This window comes from Mastigoproctus giganteus, chromosome 13, assembly GCF_048544385.1.
Source record: "Mastigoproctus giganteus isolate SK-2022 chromosome 13, ASM4854438v1, whole genome shotgun sequence".
NCBI classification, from domain to species: Eukaryota; Metazoa; Arthropoda; class Arachnida; order Uropygi; family Thelyphonidae; genus Mastigoproctus; species Mastigoproctus giganteus.
This window is the reverse complement of record NC_143587.1, coordinates 129,352,669-129,368,097: the sequence shown is the minus strand read 5'-3', so window position 1 is coordinate 129,368,097 and position 15,429 is coordinate 129,352,669. Positions and strand designations below refer to the sequence as shown.

The 15,429-nt window shown below is 38.1% G+C and overlaps 1 protein-coding gene across 1 annotated transcript in view; it reads right to left on the bottom strand.

Moving 5' to 3' along the window:
* The window catches only part of PolD2 (DNA polymerase delta subunit 2), a 160,296-nt gene extending 149,816 nt beyond the window's left edge, over positions 1 to 10,480 (bottom strand). Inside the window, exon 1 of the mRNA XM_090388016.1 lies at positions 10,154 to 10,480. Within this exon, the coding sequence (XP_090244142.1) occupies positions 10,154 to 10,382 (229 nt within the window). The 5' untranslated portion in view covers positions 10,383 to 10,480. The remainder of the gene's footprint in view (positions 1 to 10,153) is intronic.
* Between the last annotated feature and the right edge of the window lie 4,949 nt (positions 10,481 to 15,429).

Here is a 15,429-nt window from a genome sequence, read left to right as displayed (position 1 = left end):
CCTTTTTGATGATGGTAAAACTACCACTCTTTGATAGTGGGGGGGGGGAGCCAATGGTTGATAGGGTTAGATTATTTCAGACCATGTGGAGGCCACTGAGAATTCCTGTGGATGAACCAGAATTTATAGTTTCACCACTGTGTTTTTGGCCTGGGAACCCTTTGCTACAAATCTAAACATTTAAAAACAATTAACAATAATCCTTATATCATTAAAAATAATTAACTGTAATAATTAACAAAAAATTAAAAAAATGAATGACAAACTATTATTTGAATATTCATAGAACTTCCAAGCTCTACAAATTTGCAAAAGCCCAGAGCTGCACAGAATAATTTGAAAATGTCACTCATCCACCTTGGTGAATATTTCTTAATTCATATTAAAATATTTTATTAATCTCAAAAATTCTTTACTCCATACTTCTTTCTAAAAAACAAAAACAAGCATAACAAAGCTTGCAAAGCCTCTATCTCTCATTAAAAATCTCATGGAACTCCAACAAACTCTCACTGGGTTCCATGGAACCCAATTTGAAAACCTATGACTTAGATAAGAATTACTAATAATTTTTCTATTTTAATTACCATATTTTCCAGATGATGCACTGGCCCATAAGACACACCCATGTTTCAGAAAAAAACATTTTTCGGAAAAAATATTTCACCGCATATAATTGAAACACAAATTCACAAGTGCTTACGTTTAATAAAAAAAATTCCAGTGTAGAACAAAATTTTTAATCATTACATAACAAAAAACTCATTGTTACTATCATACTCGATTATTACTGATGTCATTGTCTAACATTTACTTTCTTAAAAGAAAACTTCATCTTCAGTGCCAATACTGATTTAATTTACTGATTATGCATTACTGATTTAATATGGATTTAATATATAACTGGAACTTAAGAACAAGTTTGAGCTTCTGCAGACTGCTGAGGACCAAGATATCGACAAGGAATATTACAACTTTTTGAAAGTGATAAAGCCCAAGAAACCTATAGGGAAAAAGAAATCCAAAGAAGAAAAAATTAGTCAAGAAACACTTGTCATGATGAACCGAAGACGACAAATGAAAAGCAAGAAAAACACTGACAGGGAGAAAATTGAGTATACTGAGTTATGCAAAGCCATTAGAAAGAGACTCAGAGAGGACATAAGAAGATTTAACACAAGAAAAGTAGAACAAGCATTAAGGGAAAACAAAGGATTTAAATCAGCAGCCATGAGCAGTAATACAGAAAGACAAATGATACTGAAACTGAAGAATAGCGATGGTGTACTTATAAACAGCAGAGAAGGCATAATTCAAATAGCAGAAGACTACTATAGAGAATTATACAAGGAGCAGGGGAATGATGCCAGCAGTGGGGAAGATGGATTGCAAAGTAGCAACACATACGACATACCCAATATTCTTCCTGATGAGGTAGAACATGCATTGAAGAAAATGAAGAATCAGAAAGCCAAGGGGAAGATGAAGTTACTGTAGAGTTGTTAAAATTGGGAGGAAGAGACATAACACAAAAACTGGCAAGGCTCTTCACAAAGTGCATTAGAAAAGGTGTGACGCCTAAGCAGTGGAATAATGCAATCATAGTTTTGCTGCATAAGAAAGGAGATAAATCAGAAATTGGAAATTATAGACCAATTAGCTTGTTATCCCACACCTACAAGTTGTTCACAAGGGTCATTACTAACAGATTAGAAAGAATACTGGATGAGAATCAACCGAAAGAGCAAGCTGGCTTTAGGACAGGATTCTCAACTATGGATCACCTTCATGTAATATCACAGCTAATGGAGAAAGCAAATGAATATAAAACACCATTATGCCTGGCATTTGTGGATTATGAAAAGGCATTTGACTCCATACAGCATAAGGCAATGTTTCGGGCACTGGAAAGACAAGGCATTGATACCCCATATATTATGATTTTGAAGAAAATATACGAGAGTGCTACCTCCTTTATTAGACTAGACAAAGACAGTAGAAAATTTAAAATTGAGAAAGGAGTTCGACAAGGAGACACAATATCTCCAAAGCTGTTTACTGCTGCCCTTGAGGAAGCTTTCAGAAGATTAGACTGGTCGCAGAAAGGAGTCAATGTGAACGGAGAGTACCTAAACCATTTGCGATTTGCAGATGACATTGTGGTCATAAGCCATGATCCCAAAGAATTAGAGGAAAATCTTAATCAGTTATACACAGCTAGTAAGGATTTTGGACTAAAGATGAATATGGCTAAAACAAAAGTAATGATGAACAAGTATGCCACAGAAAGGGAAATAATGATTGAAGGAGCAGTAATTGAAAAGGTGGAGTCATATACTTATCTGGGACAAGTTATTAGCTGTAATAATGATAAATGGCTGGAAGTCAAGAGAAGAATAAATTTTGGATGGATAGCATTCAGGAAATATAGTCACATACTGAAGAGCAATATCCCAGTTTGTCTGAAACGTAAAATAATGGACCAATGTATACTCCCCACCATGACTTATGGAAGTGAAACTTGGGCACTCACCAAAAGAATGGAAGAGAAGCTGAGAACCACACAGCGAAGAATGGAACGAATCATATTGGGAATAAGACTGTTAGATAAGAAGAGAAACACATGGATTAGGCAACAAACTCAAGTAAAGGACATTCTTATCAAAACTAAAGAACTAAAATGGTCTTGGGCAGGACACATAGCTCGAAGACATGAGGACAGATGGACTAAGAAAATAACAGAATGGTATCCAAGAGGAGCTAGAAGAAAACCTGGAAGACAAAGGCGGAGATGGATAGATGAAATTCATGAGTTTGTGGGTAGTAAATGGATGTCCAGTGCTCAAAACAGAAGCAACTGGAAAGTTGCTGGAGAGGCCTTCATCCTGCAGTGGATTGAAAATGGCTGATGATGATGATGATGATGATTTAATATTTCTTTAAAAGACTTGACAACTATCTCATGTTTCGTGAACTTCTGTGAATTTTAAACTCATTCACACATCTAAGAAATTGTTGATCACTTCATTTGTCCTGTTGCTGTCAAATGGTGATTTGGTGCCTCCTTCCATTTGGTCCACTCCTCAAACAATTGCTTTAAAGGGTTTGTTAACTGAGATGTCCAATTGGAGTTCACTACAGTTGATTAAAGTCTCCTGGAATCATAAATAACTCAGTGCTTAATTCAGCAACTTTCCCTTTTGCTGCTTCCATTACATATGATCTGGACTGGTCAAAAACTAAAAGAGCTAGCTTTTACGGAAGGCTACTTGGATGTTTGCTCCAGACTTTCTATAGCCATAGATAGCAACATAGATAGCAATATCACTGTGTGGACTTAGGCAAAGGCCTCCATAGCCAAGTGGTCAGGAGCGGGAGTGCAGTAGCACATGCTCCTTGAGTAGACCGGGGTTCGAGCCCCTGAGTGCTAAAAATATGGTGTGGACTTAGTATACCATAAAATGAAGGGCAACTCTAGGCAATATTCTCCATGGAAAAACAGTGTGTCTTATGGTCTGGAAAATATGATGGCGAAGGTAAAGAAAGCCAACATGAGAACTAAGGGAAAGTTCAGGAAAACTTACCAGGCAAAATCGTTTCCCACTACTGCAGTTTCTCCCTGCATTCTCGGTAAACAAATGGTGCGTGTTATCGATAGCAGCAGTAGAAGTCGATAACGATGTATTTATTGATTAGTTTTTTCTCATTATTAAAAGCAGCTTATTGGAGTTCATGAGTGTAATGCCTTCACGGCTGAAATTTACTTATGGATACACCCTCCAGACTGCCTCAATCTTAGGGTGTTTATCCTCCCTTCCCACTGTTTTAACCCAATAGCAAAACAACTGCTACTGCCACTACCGATAACACGCACCGTAGAAGTAGTTTTTGTATCATGTTAAAACAGTGAGAAGGGGGGGGGGATAAACATCCTAAGACTGAGGCAGTCTGGAGGGTGTATCTGTAAGTAAATTTCAACCACAAAAGCATTACACTCATGAACTCCAATAAGCTGCTTTTAATAATGAGAAAAAACTAATCAATACAGTGTTATCGACTTCTACTGCCACTACCGATAACACGCACCATCTGTTTACCGAGAATGCAGGGAGAAACGATTTTGGCCAGTATGTTTCCCAGAAATTTCCCGTGTACACTGACACACAGAAGGTGACATAATTTAAATTGGAAGAGGGTGGTTGGAGGATACCCTTGGAAAAAAAAAATAGTATATTTTTTAAACCAATCTTAAACTTTCCACAGTCCACTGTACAAGCCATTCACCAACCACTCGGTGGAAAAGTAGATGATGAAAAACAGCACATCTACTTTCTATCTCCTCAGTTGGAAAAGTGTATAGATTGAGTTTAAAACTATAGTGGCAAACAAAAATTAAGGAATAAATCACAATGGTGTTAGCAAAATGATTGAAACTTGTATGCACGTACATTATATTATAAAGAAAATAGTTTGCATGTGAACTTAGGAGGAAAGCATGCCCTTTCTTAAATATGAAAGCAAATTAATAATTTGCGTATACCTGACATCCAGCAAAAAAGGAGAGAGAGAAAGAGAGAGAGAGAGAGAGAGAGAGGGGGGGGGGGGATACACTAGATCAGTGGTTCCCAAACTACTGAGATCAATGGATCCCTTAAAAAATCAAAAACCGTTTGTGGACCCCTATATATATATATGCATATATTTCTCTGTGTGTATATATATGTATGAACACTGGGTTTTTTGAAAAGAAAATTCCAAGTTTTATATTTAAAACAACTCAACTTTATTCTTATTTTTACATAAATATATAATAATAACTTTATTTATCATCAGTTTGCTATAGAAATACCACCACTTTGCTTATTGGGGGCTTGAAGTGGTGAAACCCATGTTTAGTCTCTAGAGCAAAGCTTCCGGCATCCCCCTCCCCCCATACTTCTCCTACAACCCTAACCCAAGCACGGTACTAAGTACTATAGGTTCTAATACCTCTCGTGTTTGGGGCTCACATAATAAAAAAAACCAGTTCCAGAGGATCCGTTTCAGGGATCCCCAGGGGTCCGCAGACCCCAGTTTGGGAAACGCTGCACTAGATGATAAATAAGTGCTTGCAACTGTTGCGTCACAGCCAAAGGCTCACATCAGAATTAAATAATTAATTATGTACACACTGATATAAAAGCACAAATTAAAAAAATGTAACATGTTATCATGATTCCTTACATACTGCATATTAACTGTATTTACATTCTACATCACGTAAGTTTATATTTACAATATATATAATATACACGAATGGCACTCATGCCTTCTCTGTGGAGATGCATCAATGCGTTCTTGTTTAAAGATTTGTGGGTATGGTGGGACTTTGCCCCCACATGTAACATGGGAGGGCTTGGCAGATGATTTGAAAAGGAGCATGAGCTTGTTCTTATTGGCTTCTGGGATTCGGGAGGGCTGCTAAGTTCTCTTTCCTATAGATTTTATTGGTGCAAAACTTTCAAGTCAACATCAAGACGCTGTACTTCCATTAGCATTTGATGAGAGAGAAAGTGATCTGAAGATATGAGATGTGCAGTCTCTGATGCTTCGAGCAGAGCATCGGGGTTGGCTGAAGTTCTGGCTTGGGTCTTCGCCAGTAACAAGAATCCCAAATGGTCACTGCTGGGATTTGGTCAGTAACCATCTTAACTGTGGCTACCAGTCACTGTACTTCAATAATATCAGATAGTCGCTGCATCCCCAGTGAAGCAGCTAAGATTGTAGTTCTTTGGTGGGATGACGCGCTTTCCAGTTAGCCCATTTAAGGAGACAGAATTCTGCTGCGAGGATTAGCTTCTTCATTGTAGTATCTGCTGATACCCACACTTCAGAGGCATAGAGGAGTGGAGTATAAATTACTGTGCTAATGAATTTCTTAATTAGTTGATGTTCCCTGACAGATTAATTTCTGTTCAGCTGCCCATCAAAGAGAGGTTGCTCTGGATGTGAGCTTGTCCACTTGCGCATAAAACCAAAAGTTTTGGGCCAAATACTATTCCCAAATCTCTGTGGGTAGGAGTGGCAGACATTACAATTCCACTGAGTGTTGGGGCTATTACTGTAGGGGTTGGTTTGAGGGAAAACATCATTAGTTTTGTTTTTTTTGGATTGATGGAGAGTCCATAATGTTTGAGGTAAGAGGCAATTTTAATGAGACTATTAATAATAGTCTTATTTTGATGGCTACATGCCGTAGCCTCCAGGTGATTGCTGGAAGCAATAGGCATTGGAATTTTTATATCATCTGCATATGTCATGATTTTCACATTATTATGGACAAGAGGCAAGATGATGGCTATAAATAACAAGCCAGATGGGACTCCTCATGTGGAACACCAGCAGATATCACTTTCTTGTGCGAGTGTCCATGAGCATCAATCTGTAATATTCTGTCATGGAGGAGTGATACTATGAACCAAAAGATGATTTATAAATAAAAAAAATTATTAAACTTACATATTTAATTTTTTATTCCGGAGTGCGCACTAGTCCTTTTAAGTAAAATAAGGGTGTGCAATAAAAAAAAGTTTGAAGGCCACTAGTCCGGATGATCCTGCAGTGCTTCTTTAATCAGCGCCTCCATTAATTTCCCCGAAACAGAAGTTACACTAACAGGTCTGTAATTACTTGTGTCACCCTTTGATCCTCCTTTGTGAATTGGAGTCACATTTTCCCATCTCTGGTCCATGGGTACCTCGCCTGAGTCGAAGGAAGCTCTCATAATTATGGCTAAGGGTTTGCTTACTTCCTTTGCTGCTTCCTTTAATATAACTGGATAGATCCCATCTACCCCAGATGCCTTTCTTATGTGTAACTTCAAATCTCTCTGCTCCACTTTCTCATTTATTAAAATATCATTTAGCTCACTGCCAGAGTTTAATACACCTCTGGTATTCTCTCCCTGAATAACCCCTCATGTGTAAATGTACAATCATAATACTCATTCAGTTTGTTAGCTTCCTGAACAGGATCATCAACAGTTGAACCATCGATATCAAGTGGACCAATCTGATTCATTACTTTGTTCTAGAGTTTACATAAGTAAAGAATTCTTTGCTGTTTTTCTTTGCATCCTTTGCAAAGATTTCTCGTAATCTGCTTTTGCCTGCCTAAACTCCTTTGTGACTTGATTACAGACCAGCTTATATCTACCATAGGCTTCTGTGTCACCTGTTAATTTATATGCATCCCATGCATTTTTCTTCTCTGCCACATGTCTCATTACTTCGTCTGACATAAATTTAGGCCTAAATCTTGAACAATATTTCTTTGTTGGTATGAAAAGCCTAGTAGCTTCCAAGATTAATTCTTTGAATGCTTAACATTTAGCATTTGCTGGTAACATCATCAGTTGGTCCTACTGTATAGAATTTAAAAACTGTCTCAGACCACCATAGTCACCTTTACAAAAGCAAAAACCCTTCCTTTTACTCTTGATGGTAGTTACCTCTTTGAGTAAATCCCACATTAGCACACTGTGTTACTGCTACCTAGTGGTTCCTTTATCTGCAGATTCTTAATGCATGAAGAATCACTAATGTAATTAGACCAAGGGTATTACTCCCTCTGGTTGCCTCCCGAACATGCTGCTGTAAAAAACAATCATCCAATAAATCCACAAAAGCCTTACTAGTGTGCGAATTCCAGTCAATATCTGTGAAATTAAAATCCCCCATTATAAGACAATCTGATTTACTGGCCCACTCATTTCTCTGTACAGTTGTTCATTATACTCTTTTTATACTTTTTTTTTTTTTTTTTTTTTGGCTGATGCTGCATAAGCTTGCTTTCTTGCATCATATGCCTCTACTAATGTTAATACTCATCAGAGTCATTAGACCTATAACACACTCCTACTACTCCCAATTTTGCTTTTCCAGTGCTTGTGTCGCACCAAACTCACTCAACATTGCATTGTCCATCTAGGTCAACTGGATGCACTTCCTTAGATTTTGTGTGTTTCTTAACTAACAGTATAACCCCTCCTGCCTTCTTATCCTGTCTATCCTTTCTGTACACATTGTACTCCTCAAATTCCAATTTTGCATTCCTTATATGGTGTGTCACATCTGTGTGATACCACATCTCTGATATCCCAACAAAATCGCCTTTGTTGTCTTGACCAGCACTTCAAATTCATCAAATTTATTTACTATGCTCCTAGCACTGTGTACATGCAAGTAAACATGTATCTGTTCTTACTCTTAGTTACCCTAACACAGACCATATAATTACTTGTTTCACAATGACTTCCAGCAGTTCCTGAAATCCCCCACCCCTTGTTTTTCAGGCTGCTGCTCATTTGAATATAAGCAGTGCAAGAATTACTTTTTTCACCTCTGCCAGCAGCTACTGTTAATCTCTTAGTCTATTAGTTAATCTATTAGTATGTGTTTCTCCCCCAAGTTATCAGTTTTCCAACCCACCTAACACTGCCTCGAAAGCATTAGCAAATATTCTTGCATCCTTCCTATTTAATTGTATCCCATCGCTGTGGAAGCAGTCTCTCCTTTTAACAAGAACAGACCAGGTTGAGAAAAATTCTGCCCCATGAACCTTGCACAATCTCTCCAGGGCCAAATTGATTGACAAGGATCTCATCATATACTCTCTCCTATCATGTTCGGGCAGAATTGCAGACACTGTCAAATTCAAACCTCACTCGTAGCTTTTTTTCAACATTGACCTGTTCTTGTTAAGTAATTTCGCCATTCTCCTACTCTTAATATCATGGGTGCCAACGTGTACAGCAATATCACCTTTTGTGCCCTTAAAAGATATCTGATCTACAATATAGTAGTAGTAGTAGTAGTAGTGGCATGTGATGCAAGAAAGGAAATGTATGAGCTTATGCAGCATCAGCCAAAAAAAAAAAAAAAAATCACACCATTCCCTCCAAATGCTTGTCCAGTTCCTCCTTAAATTTATTCAACCTATCAACTTCCACAACGACAGATGGAAGTTTGTTCCAGCAATTAACCACCCGCTGGCTAAAGGCAAATTTCCACACATCTATACTACATCTATCCTTTCTTAATTTGAATTTATGCCCCCTTAGGTTCCTAATCTGAACAAGTGGAAGGATCCCATCAGAATTCAGCATGCTGAACCCATTCAAGGCCTTATACACCTCAATCAGATCACCGCGCAGGTGCCTAGTCTCCAGCCACTGCAATTTGCAGAACTTAAGCCTCTCTTGATAAGAGGATCCCTTCATTCCCTTCATCAATCTTGTTGCCCTTCTCTGTACACGCTCAAGTAAATCTACATCCTTCCTGAAATGAGGCAACTTTTGCATCATCATCATCAACTTTTGCTTCGGGCAGATATACCATGGTCCTGTTTCACTTATCCTTTTTGCACAATATATTTCCCCATTTCCCTGACAACAGAGTCGCTGACACCTAGTTCCTGTGTACCAGCACATTCTGCCTTGGGGATTGCGCTGTGTTGTCTGATGTTCAAGTGTAAGCTCTGCCATTGATGTGGGCAGCTGAGAACTTGATGGGCCCCTCAATTTAAATCCTTCAAGGGCATCTACCTTGTTCTTCAAGCTCTCACAACAGGGTAAGGCAGTTTTTATCTCCTTGGTTTTTCTTGGGTACCTATGATTATTTCATGTAATTGAGAATTTTATTTTGGTTTGATTCTAGTTTGTCTTTTTTCTTGGAATCTGGTATCCCTTCCGAGTGATTGTTGGAAGTAGCAGTGATTGACATGCCTAGACCATTATGATCAGTCTTATATTTATCCCTCCCTTGCCACTGTTTTAAAATGGAAAAACGAGTTCCCGATTTTAAAAGGGCAGCAAGGTGGGCATAAACACCATAACTAAGAATAACCATAGCGGGCTAGGCATTGTCAATCACTGCTACTCATAACGATCAATAGGAAGAGGTAACAGATTGTTTGCTGTTATTTGGTTTTTAGGAGCATTAGCAACTAAGGTCATATTGCTTCGGGGATATGCGGTGGTCATTCCCTAACCTTTCCGCATCCTCCGTATTTGGTGATCACTGGCTCGAACCCCGGTCTAATCAGGAAGCGTGTGCTACTCAGGCGCCTGTAACAAATTGCAAAGAACTTTTAATTTATATATGATCAAGCTTACCCCATTTTTCTTTAGCTCGCTTTGCCAAAATGTTGGTCATGCATTTCAAACGGAATGCATAGAAAGGTGCATACTGTCGCCCAAAACTTCGATCCTTAATCAAAAAACGTCCCGATTTGTTTTCATAGCTCACAAGCGCACGTGCAAAGCACACATTAGGTTCTTCCTCGATGTTATCTAAACAAGCTGTAATTAGTTTTCCAGGCGAGTTTTCACAACGTAAAATCATTCCGGAGAACCCAGGTTGTAATGCAGTAATCCTGAATTTGAGACAGTAGTCCCAACTACTTCATTCGATAACAAACTAAAACTCACGATGAAAACATACACAACGTCAAGAAACTATAACTTCAACACAAACACTAAAACATCTGATTACAACTCCCGCGTAATATTTCGGAAGTATGAAACTTATCAGTATTTATAGTTCAGAAATAGCCCTATAATAGCCAAGATTACGTGTTTTGTCTTCTTAGTATTAGTAGTGGCTAATGATGCAAGAAAGTAAGTTTATGAAGCATCAGCCAAGGAAGAAAAAATTCCTATGTGAACTGTCCATCCCATCTAAAATTTTTTTCAGTTCATCTTTGAATCCATCTCTTGTGAGATGGACGTTTGTTCTCAACAATCATATAGCTTGGCTGTAAACAAACTTCTGCACACGTACCCTGCAACCATCCATCCTCAGTGTGTGTGTGTGTGTGTGTGGTCTGAGCAAGAGGAAGAATATCATCAGCGAGCCTGCTCAATTCGGTCCAAGTCCCAAGTACGTCAATCAGATCACCTCGGATATGACTAGTCTCCAGACACTGCAATTTGCAGAATTGCAGCCTTTCTTGGTAAAACTGACTATCATTTTGTTACCTTGACAACCTCGTTGCCCTTCTCGGCGCCCATACAAATAGGTCCAGTCCTTCCTAAAATGAGATCCCCTGACCTGAATGCTGTACTCAAGATGCAGCCTAACGAAATTGCCTTAAACAATGGGATATCTATACAGGTTACTTCAAAAACCTGCAGCATAACACAAGCTGTCAATAGAGAATGTCCTCAGGGCTCTGTTCTGGGGCCGCTCTTCTGAAACATTACACTAAATACATGGCTAACTAGACATTTTGATTTTGCTACTCCATTTGCATATGCTGATGACCTTGTCATTGTTTTCTCAGGCAACTCCAGGTAACAAATTCAAGAAAGGGCTTCTCCGGTCTTAAAGGATCTCATTAAACGGGCAACTGCCAACAAACTTAAAATATCTCCATTTCAAAATCATGATCTTTAAAGGTCAACTAAATATCCATTGTCCTCCTATCTTGAAAATAGCTAACAAGCAAATACCATATGTCAAGCACTTAAAACATCTTGGTGTGATCATTGATGACAGACTCAATTTTACTCTCCACGTAAACCACCTAATAGATAAAATCAAGAAATTTACTATGGCTATTGTTCGGATTATAAGAACTGACTTGGGGCTTGGACACAGAGTTCTTCTCTTATATTACAAGGCAGTATTCATACCTATTGCACCCTATGCTGCTCCGGTTTGGTATGACAGAATTAAGAACGTCAAATTGAAATCAAAACTACTCTCCTTGCAAAGATGCGTGATTCTTGCAATGTTTCGTGCCTGCAGGACTCTCTCTCTCAACTGATGCCCTGCAGGTCATAGCTGGAGTGTTACCTCTGGACTTGCACATTTTATACTGTGCCTTCTGCTACTTTCAAAAACGCCAGACCTCCATGGAAATCTATGGAATACAGAATGATGTCCTTGCAGACACCAAAGCTGAAAAAACCCGGATTTCGTCTTCTTTAACAAAAATTTGGCAAGATCGTTGGAACACAACCCCTAAAGGCAGGACTACATATAAATTTATACCAGAAGTCTCCTTTACTGCCAAAAAGAAAAATTCCCTATGGTTCTCTCCAAACTTCTACACATCATTTATCATAACTGGACATGGCTCTTTCAACTAAAAACTCTTTCAGTTCAGAATAAGCAATACCGATTCTTACCTTTGTCTACAATTGGAAGGCTGGAACCACCTGCTCTATCACTGCCCTTTTTATGCTGAGCTACGGAAATCCCTACAAGATCGTATAAACACCTTCTCACCTGGCAACGAAAAACATCTAGTAGAATCTGCCTCACACATTGGAATCCTACAACAATTTGCTTCTGATTTATTTTCTAGAAAAAAACTTCTGTTGGCCAATCCCGCATCAGCTTCACCTCCTACCATGTCTCCAGCACCTTCAATAATGTCAGCCTCAACAGTGAGCGGTGTCTTGCAAAAATAAAATATTGTCACCTTGAATAGCTCTTAGCAGATCACATAGATCCAGTTTTTTTTTTCTTTCTTTTCTTTATTTACTTTTATCCCCTCAGGCCTGTCAACCCGAGGATTGCTGGCACCCACTGGTGCTGCACTTCCTCCAGTGGGTGCGGAATCTGTCCAATCTTAGACAATTCACTTTTGTTTTTTTTTCTTTTAAATTTATTTATATATATATATATATATATGTTTTTTTTTTTAATATATTTTATTTATTTATTTTTGTGTAAATTTTTTTTCTTCTATTTTCTTTAGCTAGAGAGAATAGAAGAAAGTCTGTGGGGTTTTTTTATTTATTTTTTTATTTATCTTTTTTATTTTATTTTATATTTACAATCATTACTTATTTTTTTATTATTTTTTTTCTTCTTACTTTTATTTATAAGTTTTTTTATTATTTATTTATTTTTTATTTATATAATTTTACTTCACCTTCATTTTATTTATTTATTTATTTTATTAGTAAGTTCTTTTTTTTTTACTTTGTATCTATATATATATTTTTGTTTTTTTTTATTTTACTGCTTTTTTCTTTTCTTTTTTTAACAGTTTTACTGTTTTATTTTTATTTTATTTTATTTTTTTTTTCTGCTCTTATCTATAAATTTTTATCTTAGTTTATTTTATTTTACTTTTTTTTCTTTTGTTTTTTTTTTAACTAACTTATTTTATTTTTAAAATGAAATGATTTTATTTATTTATTATTATTTTTTTTTTTCTCTCTGCTGGAACCCTAAGTTCGGGCAGCTGTGGGTACGGGATTTGCTCGCACCCACTGGTATAGCACTGTCTCTGGTGGGTGAAGGACTTCACCCTCTTCAGGGCAGACAAAGATTGTAATGGTCTATCTCCACTTGGCTAAGGACATATCTAATTGTGGCCCACCTCCTCGTGGTGTAGACGGGCACCGGGCACGCTTTTCAGAAGATCGCCTGCCCGGTGGCAAAGAGGCCAGAAACAACTAAACAACACATAATATCCACAAACATAACACTTCACGTATCTGGCCGCTCTACAGAGTTTTGTATCATCACAGAGTAACATGGCAGAGATGAACTTATGTTCCGGGAGCCGCTGTACAGAAGATACTATACATGTCTACATGTTACACAATGGGATAATCGCCTCCTTCCCTTTGCTGGAAAAATTCCTCTATATCATTGACAAACCCATGAGCTGTCCGCGCACCCTCTCTGTACTGCTCAGAGAACTTAATATCTAACTACAAAATTGCCCCAGGTCTTTTTCATATTCCACTACCTTGAGAGTACATTAATCTAAGATTACATATACCCATATACAGTACTTGCCTTTGTCACTGTTAATCTTCAACTGCCATTTCTCGGCCAATCGGCCCAATTTTCTAGGTAGATTGGCTTACCCCATTGACTACCATGCCGACCCTCGCATCATCTGCAAATTTCGACGTTCAGCCTGATATGTCTTCATTAATACGATTAATAATTATCGAAAACAACAGTGTATCCAGCATTCAACTTTGTGGACCTTCGCTAATACATTAATACAAAAAGAACACTCCTCATTAAGAGCTACTCTCTGTGTTTTCCCACTCAACCCTTTATCTACAACAGCAACTTGCCCTTAATGCCACACTACCCAAATTTGTAGAGCAGTCTTTTATATTAAACAGTATCAAAAGCTGTCCTAAAATCCAAGTACCTCATACTAAAATTAATTTTTGCATACGGTTCCTTTGTTACTGCAGTATTCTTGTAGTATCCAATCAAGCTGCTCAGAGAAGATCGTTTTGATACCCCTTTGTAAATTCATGATACGTTTGCACATATTCAGTCCATAGCGATTCCGCCATGGATCCAAAGATGATCTCTAAGAGTATGCTTACCTCCTTAGCTGCCTCTCTTGATATAATTGGATTATTTCTATTCACCCCGTGCCATTTTTATATTTAGCTTCAAAACTTTCTCTTCCACTTTCCTTTCAGTTATCACAAAATCATTAAGATCCCTATTAGAATTTGACAAACCGCTTTCATCCCCGTCCCTGAAGAGTTGTTAATATTTGACTGCAGATGCAAAATACTGGAACGTTTATGAAACTTAAACATGAAGTTAATGACTGTGATAACTGAAAGGAAAGTGAAAGAGAAATTGTTGAAGATGGACATATTCTTGTCGTTGTAATAAGGTTTTAGTAGCATCGGCAACTAAAGCCATATTGCTCCGTATATACTGTCTGTAAATTGCATGTGTTCTGTGGTCGATTTTCTGTTTGCTGGACGAAAAACCCGAGTTTCCAGTAGAAAAAAAAAACCATACTCTCCTCCCCTGAAACCGACTAACTCACATATTCCTCACATAATGGACAAAAATTCCTCACATAATGGACAGGATTCTAACTCAAGTCTTTTCCACCCGGTGTAGGAAGGACGGCGATTGTACAAACTGTGCTACCCACGAGGGCAAGAGGGACATTACAAAGTTACCTTTTAAGGGCACAAAAGGTGATATAGTTGTACACGTTGGCACTAATGATATTAAGAGTAGGAGACCGGCGGAATTACTTAGCAAGTACAGGTCACTGTTGAAAAAAAGCCGTGAATTAGGGTTAAACTTGAAAGTGTCTGCAATTCTGCCCAGGCACGATAGGAGGGAGTATATGATGAGAGCCTTGTCGATCAATTCGGCCCTGGAGGGATTGTGCAAGGCTCAAGGGGTAGAATTTTTTTCAGCCTGGACTGTACTTGTTAACAGGAGAGATTGCTTCTACAGGGATGGGATACACTTAAATAGAAAGGGTGCAAGAATTTTTGCTGATGCTGTCGAGGCAGTGTTAGGTGGGTCGGAAAACTGCTAGTTGGGGGGGGATACAAGGACTAATAGATTAACAGTAGCCACTGGCAGAGGTGGAAGTGATTCTTGCACTGCTTCTATTCAAATGAGCAGAAGTCTGAAAAAC